This window comes from Mobula birostris, chromosome 13 (genome assembly GCF_030028105.1).
Source record: "Mobula birostris isolate sMobBir1 chromosome 13, sMobBir1.hap1, whole genome shotgun sequence".
NCBI lineage: Eukaryota > Metazoa > Chordata > Chondrichthyes > Myliobatiformes > Myliobatidae > Mobula > Mobula birostris.
The window spans coordinates 68,992,476-69,014,970 of NC_092382.1; the positions used below are offsets into that span (position 1 = coordinate 68,992,476).

General features: G+C 42.2%; 1 protein-coding gene across 1 annotated transcript in view; it reads left to right on the top strand.

The window, feature by feature from the left end:
• The first annotated feature begins 474 nt into the window (after positions 1 to 474).
• Positions 475 to 22,495, top strand: part of LOC140207984 (scavenger receptor cysteine-rich domain-containing protein DMBT1-like) — a 47,805-nt gene continuing 25,784 nt past the window's right edge. The window contains exons 1-5 of the mRNA XM_072276516.1: positions 475 to 554; positions 1,984 to 2,016; positions 3,747 to 4,061; positions 6,395 to 6,478; positions 8,569 to 8,883. Coding sequence (XP_072132617.1) covers positions 494 to 554; positions 1,984 to 2,016; positions 3,747 to 4,061; positions 6,395 to 6,478; positions 8,569 to 8,883 — 808 coding nt within the window. The 5' untranslated portion in view covers positions 475 to 493. The remainder of the gene's footprint in view (positions 555 to 1,983; positions 2,017 to 3,746; positions 4,062 to 6,394; positions 6,479 to 8,568; positions 8,884 to 22,495) is intronic.

Genomic DNA, 22,495 nt, shown 5'->3' on the forward strand with positions numbered 1-22,495 from the left:
CATGAATTAAAGGAGCATTCAACAAGGCGCGATGCTGTCATGCTACTAATGATAGTGTGAGTCGGGACAGGATCGCTGAGCAAATTATCAATGAGCCGAACAGCATGATGTTGGGAAAATGGGAGTTGAAAAATCTGGTCTCAGAGAAAGCTCACCAGATCTTAAACAAAGTTACAGGATAGGATATGTTTCGATGCACACATCGGGTCGGTGATTCATGGCCTTTCCAGTTTCTCACCGCTCATTGGTTTCTCACAGCCAATGAGAGAAGATGGCCCCATCATGTCCATTAAAGGGCAAAATGTATCTCATTGGTGCGTTTCAGTGAATTGCGGTTCACAACTCAATATGTGAAATTTGACAGTTCAGAGAGAAATATTGAGTACTCGGGGAAAAAAAATGTTCAGATCAAGTGGAGCGTGAGAAGGTTTTGGAGAGATTCTTGGCTGTCTGCAGTACCAGCTCATTTAACATTCCTGAGAAACCTTTCTAAATGACCACCGCTATAATGCTGCACACTGTCGTGGCACTGACGATGATGCATATCTGGACCAGTGAGTATATTAAGAATATGGAAATTATTGGGCAGCGAAAAGAAATTATTAATAACCTGTTCACTTCCGCACGTTTATTGCAATCTCGCTGAATATTACAATCTTACTGGAAAGAAGAACACAGAAATTACATTATGATTATGCAATATTGAAACATATATTTCCCCTACGAATTTCCCGTGTAAAGGAAAGCTTGATTTGTTTGTATGATTAGAGTATACTGGCTGAATGGATGAGGAATCAGGCAGATTTGTTCGCAATTCATGACGATGAAAATAGAACACTGAGATTTGTTTACCTTGCAGTTTCATTGAAAATGTTTTTTTTATTGCATTGTTTAAGCAAGCTCTCGTTTGAATCGCTGACGTTAGAGAACTGTTTCCATTAATTACATGGACTTACACGTTTGAACCTCCTATTGAGGTTTTTGTGAAACGGTCACTCTGAAATTGCACCTACACTAAGGGAGATGAGACTCAGAAATTATCCCTCTGCAAATCAGCGGCTGTTGTCAAAGAATATTCCAAACAGATTATAAATTGGAATTGACTAGAACTGGAGATAAATTGATGTTAGGAATCTACACATCGGCGTCCAGAATGAATAACTCAGTGAATGTGCGTAGCTCCCATAGCTGCAGTTGCTCCTGGCTGAAGGCTTGTGCACAACTTCCTTGCTGTTATTTATTAGTTACAGCTCTGTCTGCCACCATGTGGCATATTCAAGTGAAGGAATTTGAAAAATGTACTTAGACTTAGATTTTGGAAACGTTTTACATCTTTGAAATCATTCTGCAATACTGTGAATATTTACTAATAATTTTGGTTTTATTCTTCAATCATCCGAAGATTTTTAGTTTTAATACACCATACAGTGATGGAATGAGATTCGTTATCTATGATCTTATATTACATTATATATCTAATTTTACATTTAACTTTCCCTTTTATTGCACGTCAGGAGAAATGCAACTAAACATTTTGTTTTGCAGTCCATATTCCTGTGTTCCAGTGCATGGATGCGACGAATCACAGTTAGTTACATGTTGAAATTTATATTCTTATTCCCTGTCTTGGTTTATATTATGATTTAGATTCTAATGGAAAATGGGACGATTTTTTTTATCTCCTTTCAAGTATCTGGATAAAATGTTTAATACTTGACTGCTGTATGAAATGGAAACATCCAGGGAATCAGGGACAGCAAAGAAATGGGAAATTCACTTAACATTTAGGCAGAATGCGCAATATCTATGAAAATAAATAAAAACAAGAAATACAAATAGCTCTCGTCCGCAGATACAGCTTAATCGGTCTTGCGTTTTTGACTTTATTTCTCTTCTGTTGAATATCCCGCCTAACATCCTATGACCACACAACCTAATCCCAGTACTTCACAAACAAATCTAATTCTGCATTTCTCATTTCAGGTCGCTTCGGGGATTGTCAGCCAGAACCGTCAGGTAACTTTGTTAACTTTTCACTGCGCGGCGGACTGGGCAATTACAACTAATTGCTATTGAAACTCCAGTTGATAGGTGACTGCACCATTAGACTTAAGAGCAGAATTAGTTAATTTAACCTATCGAGCCTGCTCTGCCGTTCCATCATATCTGATTCTAGATCACACTCGACCCCATACACCTGCCTTCTCGCTATAACCTTTGATGCCCTGACCATTCAGGAAACTATCGGCTTCCGCTTCAAATATACCCATGAATATCCTCTGCCAAAGTCTGTGGCAGAGCATCGCAGAGATCTACTACTGTCTGACTAAAAAGATTCCCCTTACCTCTCTTTTAAAACGTCACCTTTCAATTTTGAGGCTGTGCGCTCTAGTTCTGGAAAGCCCACTCCAGCAACCAACCACTCCTCGTCCACCTCAGTCCATTCAACGTTCGATAGGAGTCAAAGAGATTCTGCCCCTCCGCATTCCTCTCAATTCCAGTCAGTACAGACAGAAACCTACCAAACGCTCCTCATATGTTAACCCCGTCATTCGTGGGGAATCACCCTCGTGAACCTCATCTGAACTCTCCCTAATGACAACACGTATTTTCTGAGATATGCGGCCCAAGCTGTTGACAATACCCCAAGTGCGGCATGATTAGTGTGTTGTAAAAACTCAGTATTATCTCATTGTTTTTTTTTTATCCTAATTCCCGTGAAATAAAGGCCCATTTGCATTCTATACCGCAGACTGGATGTGTAAATTAACCTTCTGGGAATCTTGCACAAGTCTTGAAAAAAACACTGAGTTTTGAGTTATCTCACCATTTTGATAATAATTTGCACCATTGTTCATTTTACGAAAATGCATTTTCATACAATTCCCAACATAATGTCCCATCAGCCATTTTTTTTTTGCCCGATTTTCCAATTTGTCTGCGTTCTTCTGCAATCGCATTGCTTTCTCGGCACTAACTGCTCCTCATACTATCTTCCGATCATCGGAAGACTTTGCCGTAAAGTCATAAGTTCTATTATCTAATTCTTTGCAAAACAATGTGAAAAGTAGCGGCCCCAATAGTGACCGACGAGGATCACCAATGGTCACTGGCAGCCAAAAGAAAAGACACTCTTTATTCCAAGACGCTGCCTCCTGCCTGTCAGCCATTCTTCTGCCCATGCCGGTATCTTTCCGGTAAGAAAATAGGATTTTATTTCAACTTGGAACGATAATCAGTCATCTTCAGGTAGGGCGGATAGCAGAGAAAGTACTTTCCCTGACCTTAGTTTTCTCCAAGCTTAAGTAAGCTTTCATTGTTAAATTCATCCTCTTACTGCTGATGCTGACGACACGCGAAGGCTCAGTTCGACTCTTTCCAACAAATTTTGGTTTCGATATCCCAATGAATGTGGACTGTGTGCAGTAGGACAATGACAGAATGGCAGATCTGCCGCTCTCCGAAGAATGCATATAACCTATTCTTCTGGAGAGCTACCCAATTCTTCTCCTGGGTCGACAGGCTTCCTCTAGTTCTCAGCCGTCCACTAGTTTCTTGTCTTTTTGTCACGTTAAGCGGCTCAAAAGGTGTTTCACTATCCTGACCTCCCGCTTGATCAAACGTTTTGCGTGAAGAATTTTGAACTTTCAGGCGCCGTTTGGTAGCGTACGCGATGCGCCGAGCACGAATGGCCTCCAGCTTAAACCGCTGTTTACCTTGGATCGTTATTTTCTGTTATTTTCCAGAAAGCGTGAAGTTGAGGTTGGTGAATGGCGGCAGTCGATGCGACGGGAGATTGGAGATTCAGTACAAAGGAAACTGGGGGACTGTGAATGGTCGTTCTTGGGATATGCCGGACGCGAATGTGGTGTGTCGGCAGCTGGGCTGCGGCGCTGCACTGAGAGCCTACGATTATGCTAGGTATGGGGAAGGATCCGGACCTGTTTTCACGACGGATGTTCAGTGCGGTGGGAGCGAGGCCGCTCTCCAGGAGTGTAAATCAGAGCCATGGGGTGACACTGGCTATTCACACAGTGAGGATGCTGGCGTTATTTGTAAAGGTAAAAGTCAGGTTTTTATATCTGCGGTGCCGCGAGTTTGATGTCCTCCTGCATATCACTAATGCCAATACTCGAATAGAATGCCCCCGGTGTCAAACTAAAACCAATTTGTGTCGGGATTATTTTCGTCATGTTGGAATTACTATTCGTGTTATCGTGTCTTGCACTGATGTTAACCACGGTAAACATACTTGTCAGTCTGCAGAACTACACGATCATATGACCAGGTCGAACAGCATCTGTGGTGGGAGAGAGATTCTCCGTAAGACCATGAGACATCGGAGCAGAATTAGACTACTTGATCCAATGAGTCTGCAACGCTTTCAGTCACGCCTGATCATTTCCCCCTTCCTCGACTCCACTCCCCGGACTTCCCTCTGTAAATTTTCTTGCCGTGCCCATCAAGAGCTTATCAAGTTCTGTCTTAAATATCCCCAACGACTTGACTTTCAGCGCAGTCTTTCGTAATAAATTCACAAATTTACCTCCCTCTGGCAAAAAAAAAAAAAATCTCAGCATCTCTGTTCTATATGGACGTCCCTCTTTCGTGAGGCTGTTCCCTTCTGTCCAAGAATCCTCCTGCACGGGAAACATCCTTTTCACATGTTTTCTGACTAGGCTTTCAACATTCGAAATTTTCACCGCGATCCCCTCCCCATCCTTGTAAGTTACAGCGCGTACAGATCCGTGGTATTAAACGTTCTTCTGTGAGAATCCTTTCATTCGTGGACTCATCGTTACAACATCCTCTGAACCTATTTCAATACAGGCGTATGTTTTTCTTAGAATGGGAGCACAAATCTGTTAACAATGCTCAAGGTGAAGCCTCACTCGTGGCGAATAAATCCTCCACATCACTTTTTTTCTAGTCGTCTTGAAAATGAAAATGCTAGAGCAAAATAATGCGTTTGCTTTACTCACCATCGACTCAGCCTACAAGTTAACCCTTTCGGGTGTTTTCCACCAGGACACCCAGGTCCCTTTGCAGCTCAGATTTTGGTTTGAATTTCTCCCTTTTTAGAAAGTAGTCTGTACCTTTATATCTATTACCAAAGTTCATGATCATACATTTTCCATCATTGTATTTCATTTGCCACTTTGTTCCCTATTCTCCCAACATGTCTACGTCCTTCGCCAGTTTCCACAACACTACCTGTCCTTACGCCAATCTTCATATCATCTGCACACCTGACAACAAAGCCGTCTATTTCATCATCTAAACCATTGACATACGGCATGAAAAGAAGCAATCCCGAAACAGAACCCTCCGAAACACCACTAGACTCTGGCAGCCAACTGAAATGACTTTTCCCACTCGCTGCTTCCTAGCAATCAGCCAATGATCTCACCATTTTTCTGTAAGACCATGGCCTCTACCTTGTTAAGCAGCATCATATATGGCACCTTGTGAAAGCTCTTCTGAGAGTTTAAATAATCGACATCCTCTGCATCCCCTTTATCAATCCTACTTGTAATCTCGAGAAGGAATATCTGCAGATTCGCTAGGCAAGATTTTCCGTTATGGAGTCCAAGCTGAGTTTGGCCTGCCGTGCCCTGTGTCACCAAGTACTCCATTACTTTATCGTTAGCGATTGCATCAAACATGTTTCTAACCACTGAAGTCACGCTGGCTGGTTCATAATTTCCTTTCTGCTGCCTTCCTTCTTCCTTAAAGAGTGGAGTGAGTTCTGAAATTTACCATTCATCTGGCACCATTCCAGAATCAAATGTTTTATGGAAGATTATTAATAATGCCTGTGCAATATCTACCGCTACCTCTTTCAGAACCCTAGGATGCTGTTCGTTTGGACCGGATGACTGATGTACCCTTCGCTGTTTCAGATTTTTGAACACCATACTCCCTTGTAATAGTAACTGCACTCACTTTTCTCCCTCACTCCCTTTAATACCTGGCACACTTCAATTGTCTTCAACATTGAAGACTGATGCAAGGAACTCATTTAGCTCATCTGTCATCTCCTTGTGCCCCGTTATTATTTCTCCCGCCTCATTTTCTAGCGATCCTTTATCCACTCTCATCCTGATTTTATTGTTTACGTACTTGAAAAAAATACTATTGACTTTGAACTTGTTTGCTAGCTTGCTTTCATCTTTTCACCTTTTTTCCTCCAAATGATTTTTGAGTTCCTGTCTGTAGATTTCGAAACGCTTCCTCCAGCTTCCAGGTAATTTCTGCGGTGTTGTCTGCCGTTCCTTTTCCTTTAACTTTCACTTGCCTTGTCAGACACGGCTGTACTGTTTTGCCTGTTGAGTATTTCTTCGTTTTTTTCAAATACATCTCGTCTTCACTTTCCTCATTTTTTTGCCCCCAGAAGCGCACGCCATTGCGGCCCTGCTCTCAACCCTGCCAGCAGCTCGTTCCAATTTACTTCGGTCAACTCCTTTCTCACGCTGGGGCAATACATTTACTCAACTAAAATATTTCTGCTTCAGATTTTATTTTTTTCCTGTAGAATTTTAAGTTGAACTTAATCATATTGTGATTACTGCATGCAGTCCATTTACCTCATACTCCCTGATCACCTCCGTTTGATTATAAGACACCCAATCCAGTATAGTTGATCCCCTAGTAGACTGAACGACAAATTGCTCGAAAAAGCCATCTTGCACCATTCAATAAACTCACTGCCTTGAGACTAATAACTAATCCGATTTCCCAGTCACCCTGCATGTTGAAGTATTCCATCATTATAATACATTTGCCCTTTTGACACGCCTTTTCTATGTCCCGCTGGTTCACATCTGAACTCCTGTTGGGAGGCCTGTATATAACTGTAACTAGGGTCTTTTCCTTTGCAGTTCCTGAAATCAACCAACATGGATTCAACAACTTCTGTTTCTATGTCACATATTTCTAAAGATTTGATGTCATCCTTTACCACCCTACCCTGCCACCCTCTCTGCAGCCATTCTTATCGCTTCAATGTAACGTGTACCCTCAGACATTCAGCTGCCAACTACAGCTATCCTTCAGCCATGATTCGCTGATGGCCACAACATCATACCTGATAATCTGCAATGGTGTAACAAGAACATCCACCATATTTCCTGTACCCCGTGCACTGTTAAAACACTTTGTGTACTGTATTAGCTCCCCTTATTGATACTGCATCCTTAATTTTATCCTGTCATCTACACGACCTTCGTGACAATCTTACTATACGCTATATTTGGTTTTATACCATCCGTCTTATTCTGAGTCCCTTCACTCTGGTTGTCACCAGCTGCCAACAGTTTAAACACTGCACAGCCGCTCTAACAAACCCAACCGCGAGGATATGGGCACGCTTCGGGTTCAGGTGCAACCCGTCGCTTTGGTATAAGTCATATTTCTCCCAGCAGTCATCCCAATGACCCAAGAACCTGAAGCCCTATCCCCTGCACTAGCGGCTCAGCCGTGCATTAATTTGTCGATGTCCAGACTGCACAGACTCGAACCAGAAATGTCTAGAATTTGATGATCAAAGACAAAATCAATGTGCAGCAGATGATGATCGTTTTCTTATTTCGTCCACATTTCTTTTTCAGTTGCTCCAAATTCCACAATTTGCTGCCATTGATTGTAGTGTAATTCAGCACCGCAACAGTTCTTTTCCCCTAACCTATACAAGAAACCAACATGATAATATGATCCTATTTGACACACGGTGTCCCATATCTCTGCTAACATGTTCTATCTTTATATCTGTCGAAGTGGATTTAAAGTTACGTTTCTTTAACTGTTTCAACTACTTTCTCTCGCAGTTCGCTGGTGCACCTGTCACCATGTGGTTTAAGAGGTTGTCCCTTAGGTGCTTCTGATATTTTTTCCTCTCTTATGAGGGCGTACACATAGCCCTCTATTTTTCTAAGCTCCATGTACCTATCTATAAGTCTCTTAAAAGACCCTATCGTATCCGCCTCCACCACCGTTGCCGGCAGCCCATTCCACGCACTCACCACTTCCTGCGTAGAAAACGTACCTCTGACATCTCCTCTGTACCTACTCCCCAGCACCTTAAAACTATGTCCTCTTGTGGCAACCATTTCAGCCCTGGGAAAAAGCGTCTGACTACCCACACGATCAATACCTCTCATCATCTTATACATCTCTATCAGGTCACCTCTCACCCTCCGTCGCTCCATGGAGAAAAGGCCGAGTTCACTCAGCCTGTTTCTAGATAAACTAACTTACCAATGAATGTGTATATAAAATACTAATTTATCAGTTTAACTGCTTATATGTTTATTTATTTGTTTGTTTGTTTATTTAATTAATAAATATATACAGTGTCTCAATAAGACATATATGGAAATCAACACACAATCGGGATCAGGCCATTCTTCAGCGTTAATAATCAATGTTCGTATTTTGGGTGCTTTGCTTCTGTCTATGGATGCTGACTGATGTGCAAAGGTCCGTCAGCATTTCGTGTCTGTTGCTCAAAGTTTCTAGTTTGTTCAAAAACTCTTGTGTTAACATTTAATCGTTTTTTTTTTATTCCAGAAAGTTTGAAGGTGAGACTGGAAAAAGGAGGCAGTCCATGCGCCGGGAGACTGGAAGTGAACTTCGGGGGATACTGGAGACCTGTCTATGCTTCGGGCTGGGATTTGCAGGATGCAACTGTGGTGTGCAGAGAGCTGAGCTGCGGCGCCGCGCTGAAAGCCCCACACGAATATCACTTTGGAAAGGTTTTTGACTACGTTATAACGTATAATGTTAACTGCAACGGGGCCGAGGCTGCTCTACGGGAATGTGAAACAAAAAAATGGAGTTTCTACAACCATCCTCAACCCAACTATGCCGGCGTTATCTGCGCAGGTAAACTGAGCCCCTTTTCTCTGGATACACCCTGTCTTTATTGATCCGGGCTGTCTTAGAATTAGAATAACACAAACTTACCGCTCGCTGCGAGAGATCTGTTAATAAATCTATCTATTTAGAGATTATTCCTGCCATGTTGAGAGAGCTTTCTGATTTCAAGCACCTACATAAAATCGTAAATATGTGACAGCCGGCACAGCCACCAGAACGATTGAACGGATCAAGCGACATCTGTGAGTAAGAAAATGCAGAATGTTGTCGTCAGGTCTAATATAGACCAAACTCGATATTTTAGCATTTTTTTTTGCACCACAGCTGTTGCTGGCCCCACTGGTTTTACTTCGAAGTTGTCAGTAAACTTCAGCTACTTGCGAAGTGTCAATAAAATGTGATGAGTCGTATAGGAAGTAAGGGATTAGGAATTTGTCCTTACATTTCTCAAGGATATACGGTGCATCGGAAAGATAAGCTAGAACGCAGAGCAGGTGTTGTGGTCCTCTGTATATGAAGTAATGTTAAATCATTGGAAAGGGATGTTATAGGATTGGAAGGTGTAGAGTCTCTCTGGGGTGAGTTAAGAAATGTCAAGTGTGAAAGGAACCTACTGGCAGTTTCATAAAGACTTCCAAACAGTATCCATAATGTCGATTACAAATTGCAGCAGGAGATAAAAAGACAGTGTCAGAAGGGTAATGTCATGATATTAGTTGGGGACTTCAACATGAAAGAGGATTGGGAAAACCAGATCAGTACTGAACCTCGAGAGAGAATTTGTGCAATGTAGAACAGCTCGTTGATGAGCGCACTGTGGGATCGGCTGTGCTGAATCGGGTGTTGCACAATGATCTGGAGGTGATAAGAGAGCTCATGGTTAAAGGACCCTCAGGGAAAAGTGATCAGAATATGATGGAGTTCACTCTGCAATTTGATAAGGAGGAACTAAATCCCAATGTGCTGGTATTTGAGTGGAGTAAATGAAATTACAATGGCATGAGAAAGGAACAGAACAAGGTGATTGGAAAGGGACACTAGCAGGAAGGACAGCAGAACAGAAATGGCTGGTGTTTCTGTGAAAAAATGAGAGAAGTACAAGACAGATATATTGCCAAAAAGGAAGAGATTTACGAATGGAAGAAGGACACTACCGTGGCGGACAAGTGAAGTGGGAGCCAAAGTAAAAACAAAAGAGGTCAAAGCTACAGGAAGATCAAGATTGCAGAAGGAAACAAAGATGGTCATAAGGAATAAAGATGAAATATGGAAGGACGCTGGCGACCAATATGGTAGATAAGAGCCATCGAATTACATGGGAATTGCTAGCATGGGTGGAGCATTGGCTGTTCGGCAGAAAACAGATCTTATTCTGGCTGGCTGCCGATTACCAGTGGAGTTCCACGGGAGTCGGTGTTGGGACTGTTGCATTTTACGATGAATGTCAATGATATGGACTGTGGAATTAATGGACTCGTGGCTAAATTTGCCGATGATACAAAGATAGGTGGAAAAGCCTGCAGTGTTTAGAGACTTAGATAGTTTAGGATAATGGGCAAATACGTGACAAATGAAATACAACGTTGGAAAGTGCATGGAAAAGAAATAAACGGGCAGACTATTATTTAGATGGGGAGATAATCCAAAATGCATAGATACGAAGGGACTTGGGAGTCCTTGTGCTGGATACCATGAGGTTACCCTTCAGGCTGAGATGGTGCTGAAGGCGGCAAATGCAATGTTGGCATTCGTTTCTAGAGGTAAAGAATGTAAGAGCTGGGATATGATGTTGAGGCTTTATAAGGAGGTTGCAGACCACACGGTGTATTGTGTGCAGTCTTGGCCACCTTATTTTAGAAAGGATATACTGACATTGGGGTTCGGAGAAGATTCACGAGAATGATTCCAGGAATGGATGGGCAGCCCTTTGGCTGTGCTCCCTGGAGTTCCAGAGAATGAGGGAGGGTCTTATAGAAACATTCAAAATGTTAAAAATCCTGAACAGATTAGATACGGCAAAAAAATGTTTCCCATGGACGGGAAGTCTTTGCCAAGAGGATACGAATTCAGAATTGAAGGGCGACCTTTTCGAGCAGAGATACGGATACACTACATTCGTCAGAGGGTGGAAAATCTGTGGAATTTGTTGCCCCGAGCGGCTGTGGAAACCAAGTCATTGAGTGCATTTAAGGCAGAGGTAAATAGGTTCTTGATTAGTCAGGACGTCAGAGGGTTTGGGGGGAAGGCAGGGGAGTGGGGATGACTGGAAAAATTGGATCAGCCATGACTGAATGGTGGAGCATACTGGATGGACCGAATGGCTACTTCTGCTCTCATAACTTATGTTCTTATGGTCACACTGATGGCATTGTGAATGCCAACCTCCCTCCGAATTAGATTCCACATTCATTTTGTGAGGAAATATGAACATGATTTCAGATCATCGCTAATGCTTGGTATCATTACATAGAATCGTTTGCATTTTTAGTTATAACGAACTAACTTCGACCTCAGAACGTGCATGTACTCTTTGAATTGATAATGCGGTCTGTGTGCTTCTGTGTTCTTTTCTATTTGTTTCAGATTTTTGTTAACTGCAGCGTTGCATTTTAAGTATCAAATGCAAGCAAATGTTGCCGTTATGTAACTCCCATTGTCTCGCAGAACCAGTAATTGAACCCACAGTGTATGAAAACAATCTGGAAAAAATAAGGTTAATGCAATTCCGAAATTACTGTTTCATATAAAATTATTCCCAGACATTTTCACACTTGAAAGGATGAAATGCTATCGGGACTGCAGGAAACTTGAATAAAATTAAACCTCTGGATGAACTGAACTAATCACCAGTCCTGTATAGAGAAAATATGAAGCACACCGTTCCATTCCGGGACAATGTTGTAGATTGCCTGAACGGGAAACAGAGAGCAAGGGATTCAGAGTGAGTTCTCTACCTCATAAAATTGGAGATACGGCCGAAAGGGGTCTCTACTAACAGCGGAAAAGAGAAGTGCACCGTAGTACATGCTGCCGTTTCTAGAGAGGCTACTGCTTCGGTCATCGGGTTTCCGGACTCAGAATCGGAATTAATATTACCGGCATTTGGCGTGAAGTGTGTTAACATTGTAGCAGCCAGATAATGCAATACGGGAAAATATAGAACAACCGTGAATTGCATTAGGTGTATATATATATATATATGACCATAGATATCAGAGCAACATAATGCCATTCGGCACATCAGGTTCACTCCGTCACTTCATCAATGCTGGTCCATTTGTTGCATATATGTCATGATATATATATGACATGGCATATGTGTGAGTGTGTGTGTGTGTGTGTGTGTGTGTGTGTGTGTGAAATAGCTAATTTAAATAAAGGGTGCAAAAACAGATAAAAAGAATAGTGGGGCCTTGATCATGGGTTCAAGGTCAATTCAGAAATCGGATGGCAGATGGAAAGAAGCTGTTCACGAATCGATGAGCGAGTGCCTTCAGGCTTCCGTGCCCCCTTCTTGATGTTACCGATGAGAATTGGCATGTCCTTGTTGGAGGGAGTCTCTTTAATGACTGAGACCGCTTCTTTGAGGCACCGCTCCTTGACGTGTCCTGGATATTACACAGACCAGTTCTCATGATGGGACTGGCAAAATTTACAACTTTTTGCAGCTTACGAGATCCTTGCAGTTGTCTCGCTGTAGCAGACGGCGAGAAGGACTTACTGGTTCGAAAGTTACTCAAATCAAGTCTTCATGACTGCAGTCAAGCAATTCTCTCTCCGTCAAATCCCATGAAGCAAAATCGGTTTACACAGTAGCAATTTATACAACTGAGCCGTACTATGGTTTACATATTCTGGTTTAGCTTTGATTTCTCCGCCTTTGACGAGGAGAATCTGTTGTCATAAAATCCAGACAGCATACCTAATATATATTAATATAACACCTAGCGATAATATTTTTAATGTAATTCTTCGATTTTGCTAACCTCTATTTAGTTAAATTTAACAGTCCTTAACAATTAAATAACTTTTACTAAAACAGGTAATTGTATAGGCTTGCTGGGATTCTATCGTCTGGAACTATTTCTGACTTTTCTTAACGTCGTCAACGGGCAGGAACTCCGCAGGACGATACTTGTATTCACTAGGGAAACAAAAGATTACTGGAAAGGCGGGGTCTGATTCTGCATAGTCTGCATAACGTTGTGATGCGGTAACCTCGTGTTTCTAATAAACTTGATTAATTGTTCAAGTAATTGTGAATATTCTTGATGGTACAGCAGTGCCCATTAAAATATTTTGCGCAAGGATTCGCATAACGGGATTTCGTAAAGGTGAGGCATATGGGTTGCAAGGCAAGCTGAATAATTTTGAAATTACGCTGCACTGCAGGAGACAGAATCCAATTACAGAACAATACTTGTCTTATTGTTAATCTGTGCCCGATTTTGCATCCAAAGGGCGGTGCTTCAACTTCTGTTGTGTACGATGTGTATCAATAACTAGGAAATAAATGCTTGTCGTATAATTATCAATTGTATAGATGAAAAGAAATTGTTAGATATCTAATATATAATACAACAGGATATAGATTAAAAAGAGAATATTTTCATTAATTTGAATTTTATACAGCTGTGGTTAATCCACACTTGTGATACAAAAATATTGCTGGAAATTGAGTAACTTAGTGAAGGAGACAGAGTGGGTAACCTGTGAAAAAGTTATATTCAGTAAAATTAGGTTAAAAATAGAATGAAGAGTTTGTTTGTTTATCATCTGTACATTGAATCATAGAAACATTCAGTGAAACGCGTCTCATAAGTTGAAGACGAACATCGGCCATGATTCAATACAGCATGTTCACCACTCACTAACCCCGAATAACTTGAACATATTTTGAATGTGAGTAAGCCGGAACACCCCGAAGCAGCCTACGCGGTCTTTGGCAGGACGGCGAAACACCTTACAGACCGTGGAGGGAATTCAATCTTCATCACTGGCGCTGTACAGGGTTACAGTAAATCCTACGGAAACGTGTGTCCCAAGTTGAAACATGGCTTGATCAATGCATATAAATCATTAGAGAGCAAGAGAGTTGGTCTTTACAATGCTATAAAATACATAACGACAAATATTTAATCTTATATGAATATGGGGGCATGTTTTGCCTGACAGACTCTGAATGACATCTTGAATGTACGGCCAAAGAGAAAGTATCAACCTGCGAACGTTTCTTCCAGATAACCTCTATTGTCTGAAAAAAAGAATCTACCTCATCTGATCTGCTTGTATCTTGCAAACTATGTTTTGGGGTCAGTTTCAGAATGCTATCCCTCGACGTCGTGGTAAACAAATTCAGAAATATCGAACCCTGGCAAAGATCAATGCATTTTTGTTAGCTACAGGAGATGCAGCTGAAGATTCAGGGAGTTTAATGCAAAGCCTTTATGTATGTTGACTGCAATGACCATCGAGTATTCAGAACAATAAACTGTATGAAAGGTGTGTAACACTCGCCTCGCCTAGCGGCTTGATCTCAGGGGTGATAACCCCCCTGCCCGGCCAAACTTAAGAAACCCGTTTTGGTGGAAGCTGCGCGATGTGTCCCCTGTTACAAGTGAGTACCCCGAAATAACAAGCAGTACACAATACGCGATTAAATGATTAAGCTTTATAACTCTTACTTTGACTATGTGGTTAGTAGAGAAACAAAATACAGAAGAAAAAGGGCGCCAGTCATATTAAACAGTGTGTGCACAATCGTTGGCCCTCACTTAGTAGCCTTCCTTCCACCAATCGATCTTCTCCGAGCGTCGCCCACCTACGAACGCCCGCTCGGAGTTCACTCCGTCTGGCAGCCGACCGAATCTCTCCATTTGCGTCCACTCTCTTAATCCCTCGATCTCCCTCTGGCAAAAGACCGCGAAAACAGCTGCTTCCAGAATCATAAGACACAACAACAATCTCTTATTGGCTAGCCACTGAATTCCAAAGTCCCGTTATCTCTATACAGAACACAGACATTGCTGCTTCAGAGAAGCCATTACCTTAACAGTGGAACATTACACAGACGCCATTACATAAGCCTTAGCAGTGAAACCGTACAGCGTGTTACATGTGCAATTTTGGAAGTAGATTCAATGTGAGGGTTTGTATGAATTTCGTATAATGCGATTTGCCGTTTTTCCACGAGGAGTCATCTATCATGAAATTGAGGCTTTCGAGAAACTAAACAAGAGAATTGACGAGGCAACGCGGTAAATGTTTCATCCAGTTTGGTACATAAAATTAACTCACTTGGTATCACGGCTGTGGCAGCTATTTCAATAGTGAACTTTATTGTTGATCGGACACAGGGAGTCATTGATAGGTTGCAGAAGTGGGCTGAGAAGTGGCAGATGGAGTTCAGCCCGGAGAAGTGTGAGGTGGTACACTTTGGAAGGACAAACTCCAAGGCAGAATACAAAGTAAATGGCAGGATACGTGGTAGTGTGGAGGAACAGAGGGATCTGGGGGTACATGTCCACAGATCCCTGAAAGTTGCTTCACAGGCAGATAGGGTAGTTAAGAAAGCTTATGGCGTGTTAGCTTTCATAAGTCGAGGGATAGAGTTTAAGAGTCTCGAGGTAATGATGCAGCTCTATAAAACTCTGGTTAGGCTACACTTGAAGTACTGTGGCCAGTGTCCATCTACAACTTGAGAGGAAGACTGGAAACTCGGAAGTGTCAGTATTACAGTTGAACAAAGGGAGCTATGCTGCCATGAGGGAGGAGCTGGTCAAAGTTCAATGGAACAATACCCTAGCAGGGAATACAGTGGAACAACAATGGCAAGTGTTTCTGCGAATAATGCGGAAGGTGAGGATCAGTTCATTCCAAGAGGAAGAAAAATCCTAAGGGGAGTAAGGGGAGGGCGTGGCTGACAAGGGAAGTAATGGATAGTATAAAAATAAAAGAGAAGAAGTATAACATAGCAAAGACTAGTAGGAAACCGGAGGACTGGGAAAATTTTAAAGAGCAACAGAAGGTAACTAAAAAGGCAATACGCAGAGAAAACAAAAATGAGGTACGAAGGTAAACTAGCCAAGAATATAACTAAGATAGTAAAGGCTTTTTTTTAGGTATGTGAAAAGGAAAAAAAAAAAGTTAAGATCAAAATTGGGCCCTTGAAGACAGAAGCGGGTGAATTTATTATGGGAAACCAGAAAATGGCAGTCGAGTTGAATAGGTACTTTGTATCTGTCTTCACTAGGGAAGACACAAACAATCTGCCAGATGTAATAGTGGCCAAAAGACCTAGGGTAGTGGATAAATTGAAGGAAATTTATATTAGGCAGGAAATGGTGTTGGATAGGCTGTTGGGTCTGAAGGCTGATAAGTCCCCGGGACCTGATGGTCTGCATCCCAGGGTACTTAAGGAGGTGGCTTTAGAATCTTGGACGCATTGGTAATCATTTTCCAATGTTCTATAGATTCAGGATCAGTTTCTGTGGATTGGAGGGTGGCTAATATTGTCCCTCTCTTCAGGAAGGGAGGAAGAGAGGAAACAGGGAATTATACCTCGGTTAGCCTGACGTCGGTGGTGGGAAAGATGCTGGAGTCAATTATAAAATATGAAATTACGACACATCTGGATGGCAGTGACAGGATTGGTCCGAGTCAGCATGGATTTACGAAGGGGAAATCGTGCTTGACTAATCTTCTGGAATTTATTTTTGAAGATGTAACTATGAAAATGGACAAGGGAGAGCCAGTGGATGTAGTGTGCCTGGACTTTCAGAAAGACTTTGATAAAGTCCCACATAGGAGATTAGTGGGCAAAATTAGGGCACATGGTATTGGGAGCAGAGTACTGACCTGGATTGAAAATTGTCTGGCTGACAGAAAACAAAGAGTAGTGATTAACGGCTCCCTTTCGGAATGGCAGGCGGTGACCAGTGGGGTACCGCAGGGTTCAGTGCTGGGACCGCAGCCATTTACAATATATATTAATGATTTAGATGAGGGAATTAAAAGTAATATTAGCAAATTTACCGATGACGCAAATCTGGGTGGCAGTGTGAAATGTGAAGAGGATGTTATGAGAATGCAGGGTGACTTGGACAGGCTGAGTGAGTGAGCAGATGCATGGCAGATGCAGTTTAATGTGGATAAATGTGAGGTTATCCACTTTGCTGGTAAGAACGGGAAGGCAGATTATTATCTAAATGGAGTCGAGTTAGGAAAAAGGGAAGCGCAAGGAGATACAGGTGTTCTTGTGGATCAGTCACTGAAAGAAAACATGCACGTACAGCAGGCAGTGAAGAAAGCTAATAGCATGCTGGCCTTCATAACAAGGAGAATTGAGTATAAGAGCAAAGAGGTCCTTCTGCAGCTGTACAGGGCCCTGGTGAGACCACACCTGGAGTGTTGTGTGCAGTTTTGCTCTCCAAATTTGAGGAAGGACATACTTGCTATTGAGGGAGTGCAGCGTAGGTTCACAAGGTTAATTCCCGGGATAGCGGAACTGTCATATGTCAAAAGATTGGAGCGACTGGTCTTGTATACACTGGAATTTAGAAGGCTGAGAGGGGATCTTATTGAAACATATAAGATTATTAAGGGATTGGACACGCTGCAGGCAGGAAGCATGTTCCCGCCGATAGGTGAGTCCAGAACCAGAGGCCACAGTTTAAGAAGAAGGGGTAGGCTACTTAGAACGGAGTTGAGAAAAAACTTTTTCACCCAGAGAGTAGTGTATATATGGAATGCTCTGCCCCAGAAGGCTGTGGAGGCCAAGTCTCTGGATGCTTTCAAGAAAGAGATGGATAGAGCTCTTAAAGATAGCGGAATCAAAGGTAATGGGGATAAGGCAGGAACTGGATACTGATTGTGGATGATCAGCCATGATCAGAGAGAGTGGCGGTGCTGGCTTGAAGGGCCAAATGGCCTACTCCTGCACCTATTGTCTGTTGTCAGCTCTGGTCGCCTTACTATAAGAAGGATGTGGAAGCATTAGAAAGGGTACACAGGAGATTTACGAGAATGCTGCCTGGTTTAGAGAGTATGGATTATGTCAGAGATTAAAGGGGCTAGGGCTTTACTCTTTGGAGCGAAGGAGGATGAGAGGAGACGTGATAGAGGTATACAATATAGCTAGAGGAATAGCTAAAGTGGACAGCCAGCGCCTCTTCTCCAGGGCACCACTGCTCAATACAAGAGGACATTGCTTAAAGCTAAGGGGTGGGAAGTTCAAGGGGGATATTAGAGGAAGATCTTGTACTCTGAGAGTGGTTGGTGCGTGGAATGCGCTGCCTGAGTCAGTGGTGGAAGCAGATACACTCGTGAAATTTGAAATATTACTGGACAGGTATATGGAGGAATTTAAGGTGGGGGGGTATATAGGAGGCGGGGTTTGATGATCGGAACAACGCTGTAGGCTGAAGGGCCTGTAATGCGCTGTACCATTCTATGAAACTGAGATTTTAGTAAAGCTAAACAAGAGAAGTGACGAGGCAATGCGGTAAATGATTCCTCCATGAAATTTATGGAAGTTTGGTCCACAAAATTAACTCACGTGGTATTGCTTTTGGGGTAGCTATTTCAATACTAAACTTTATTGTTGATAGTAACAGAGAGCCAAACTGAGGTACTGTTTCTGTCTTTCAGTTTTGCGACCGAGGAAAATCATTTTCCTTGCTTCTGTCGTATCGGTTGAAGAATTGTGTTGCAATCCAAATATAATGATTACTAGGTCTGTCGATGACATCAAATTACTGATACATTGGTTTGTTAAGAATATTGCCTGCAGTTACGGCTGGAATTTGATCAAATGGTAATGTGCGGAAAGGAATGCCTTTAAGAATTTAACTCAGATGCATGGTGTTATATTTTTTTTCGAAATTAGAAGAGATCCGAACAGAAAGAATTATTATATAGATCTTGAGGTCTTTTACTGAGCATAGAGAGCCCGGGGTGAGTACTTTGCTTACCGGCAATGACATGCCAATTAAAATTGGTGGAGTATATTTGCATCATTGGCCAAGGATTCGAGCGTGATTCTGTTGAGCTAAGGCTGTACGCAATCTTCATGCCAATGCGCATTTAAAATTTTATGCAATTATAATCGACGTGATATGTGAATACTAATATTAAACTTGACAGGGTGTAGAAAAGCGTCGGAATGATATTGCACGGGCAGCTGGAGATCTGTGAACAATAGATAAAACTATTTTTCACTAAAGCAGACTGAGATGTTACCTTATAGCGTATATAAAAAATAATGACTCATTGCATAGACAAGAACTTCGGCAGCGAGTTAACTGCCGTGGCTTGTCTGTCTGGAAAGCAGCGCCTTTCTGCTGCCGAATCAGCTCGGGAAGAACGACGCAACAAACTTTTAAAATCCTAAGTCAGCGAGTTGTTTTATGTTCCCCCTCTCACTGTGAAACGGGGACACTTCTTGTTCCCTTATTAGGGAGAAAGCGAGCCTGTGATATGACATATTATCGGGTGCACGTCGTTTTTGAGATACTGCAAGTCTGGGTCTTTGATAGTTCGCTGCACGCTTGACTGGTCGGTAGAGGCTGCTGATGTTTTTTTGCTGGTGGGTGGGGGTTATCGCTGCGTTGCCGCAGCTTGTGCGTGGGAGGGGGAGCTGGATGCGTTTCGGAGTTCGAACTTTTTAACTGCTACTCATACTTTGGGGCACTCCTTTGTTTTCGTCTATGTTTGCGAAGAAAAAATAATTTCATGATGTATACTGATGATATTTCTGTGTCATTAAACGTACCCATTAAGATAAGGGAAATCTAAAGTCTCCAACAGAAACGCTGCTGTAACTAAGCACATGGTCTGTGCGTCCATGCAAATGAGTAAACGATTCGGCGAGCCCTTCATGGAAGAGTATGGAAAGGGCAGTCACCTGAATGGAAAGATGGGAGGTGGTGAGGAAACACAGCTAGAAGTTGATAGGTGAGAGCAAATGGGTGGGGAAACTATAGAGACGCATAGAAGGAATCTGACAGGAAAGGGAAACGTCACTTCAGAGAAATGGAAGTTCTCGGGGTCAATAGCACAAATGAACTGACTTGGTCCAACCAAGCGGAGTCCACTTCCAAGAAGGCCCACCAGCGCCTTTACTTCCTGAGAAAGCTAAATAAATTTGTCCTGTCCCCTAAAACCCTCACTGATTTTTATAGATGCAACATAGTAAGCATTCTTCTAGGGTGCATGACAACCTGGAATGGAAGTTGTCCTGCCTAAGATCGGAAGAAGCTGCAGAAGATCGTGAACACTGCGCAGCACATCACACAAACCAATCTTCCGTCCTTGGACTCACTTTACACCGCACGCTGTCGGAGCAGTGCTGCCAGGATAATCAAGGACACGACCTACCCAGCCAACAGACTTTTCGTCCCTCTTCCCTCCGGGAGAAGGCTCAGGGGCTCGAAGACTCGTACGGCCAGATTTGGGAACAGCTTCTTTCCAACTGTGATAAGACTGCTGAACGGATCCTGACCCGGATCTGGGCCTTAGCCTCTAAATATCAGGACCTGCGTCTCGGGTTTTCTGCACTACCTTACTTTCCCTTTTCTATTTATTATCTATAATTTATTTGTTTTTTATTATATTTAATATCGATTTGTACTCCAGGGAGCATGAAGCGCAGAAACAAATATCGCTGTGATGATTGTACGCTCTAGTATCAATTGTTTGGCGAAAATAAAGTAAAGTAAAGTAAAGAAAGAGGAGGGATATCAAGGGACGCGCTAGGTAGGTGAGAAGCCATAAGAGGCTAGAATGGGGAACTGAAGACGAGGGGAGGGGAAGCGACTTCTTTTAACTCCAAGGAGAAATCCATATTTATGCCTTCGGCATAAAATCTACAAGAACGGTAGACAAGGTTTTGTTACTTCACCCCGAATGTGTCCACATAGGGTCATGTTGCAATGGAAGTTAGAATTAAATTGTTGGCCTATCGGGAAGTTCTGTTGTGAGAGTGAAAAATGAGCTGCACATTGACGAGGTCTCACAGATGTAGCGGAGGCAGCAGAGAAACAACAGTTACAATAGACGACCATAGCATTTGGTAGGTGAAATGTTACCTTACCTGGAAGGACTCGTTGCATCCTTTAATGGAGGGGAGGAAGGAGGTGAATGAACAAGTGCAGAATTTTGGCTGCTTGCAGGGATAAATGCCCAGAGAAAGATTAGAGGGGAGGGATAACTGGAGAAGGGAACTACAGACGGGACGATGTCTGTGGAAAGAGCCATGCACCTACTTAGAACGGGAGGCATAAAATTAATTTAGTGCTAAGGGACCTTTAGAGATGGAAGATGATATCTGTAGTCTGTCAAGTAGGGTGCCGTGCACAATCGTTAATTGATGGAGACAGACGTGAGAGAGCGGAGGAACATCTGGGGAAAATTCTGAAATGTCTTATTCGCTGCCGCTGCTACTGTGTGATCCAGAATCTCCGGAGGGGAAGGCCCCGGGTCATCGGCTTTGCTTATTGCTCGGCGGCCGGGATAGGGTCCAAGCTCTGCGCAAAGACGGTGCTCGGTGCTCGGCGTCGAAGGGCTGGTCGGAGTCTCGAAGTTTTCGGATGGACTCAGAGTCGGCTGTGGTCAGGTGTTTCCAATGCGCCGACAGTTGTCGGTGCCTGTAGGTTTCTGGCAGGGAGAGTTTCTCCCTTTTTCCGCCTGCTATCGGGGACTATCGGGAGTCGATAGGAACTTTGAGACTTCTTTCACCGTTCCCATGGTCTGCTCTTTATCAAAATATGGTATTGCTTTGCACTGCTGTAACTATATGTTATAATTATGTGGTCTTGTTAGTGTTAGTCTTTGGTTTTTCCTGTTTTTTTTTTTTGTGATATCACTCTGGAGGAACATTGTATCATTTCTTAATACATGCATGCATTTCCAAATGACAATAAACGAAGACAGAGTGTCCTCATAATCTAATACAATAATCTAATCTAATCGAATGCAATCAGTCTTGACTTAACTTAATTACCGTGTTTGCATTCATTACCTTTGTAGAATTCTAAATAAGAAATATTGAAAGTGGACTGCTATTTTTAGCCATGGTCTCTTCGTCGAAAATCTTGACTTAATTTCATCAGAATTATTTCATGTTTAAAGTATTTGTCTTCTATATAGAATGATTACATCATTTTTTTTTTCTATGCACGTTTTTCAGTGAATACTTGGCTCCACCATGGAGTGACGATGGGGAAGTAAAAGTATTTTTTTATAAATCTTTTTCCCGGTATTCCCTTTGAGAAAAATGAATGATGCTTTTGGGATTCCGATGCAAACGTCACCATATCCAGAATTAAAGATCATAATGATGATGATGATGACGATGATGATGATGATAATAATGATAATAATAATAATAATAATAACAATAATCTTACTTTTTTCCTTAATTATAATAATATTTCATGCCTTTGGTATCATACCATCAGAAAGATAATATAATTTCCTCTGGTTAAAAGAGGATATAAAAATAATAGGAATAAACGTGTTAAGAATCTATTATCTGGCCTTAATTAACCACCAAAGAGAGAAAGTAATTTTGATACTCAGTTCCGATATCCCATTATGAAATTTGGACGTGGAAAGCAAT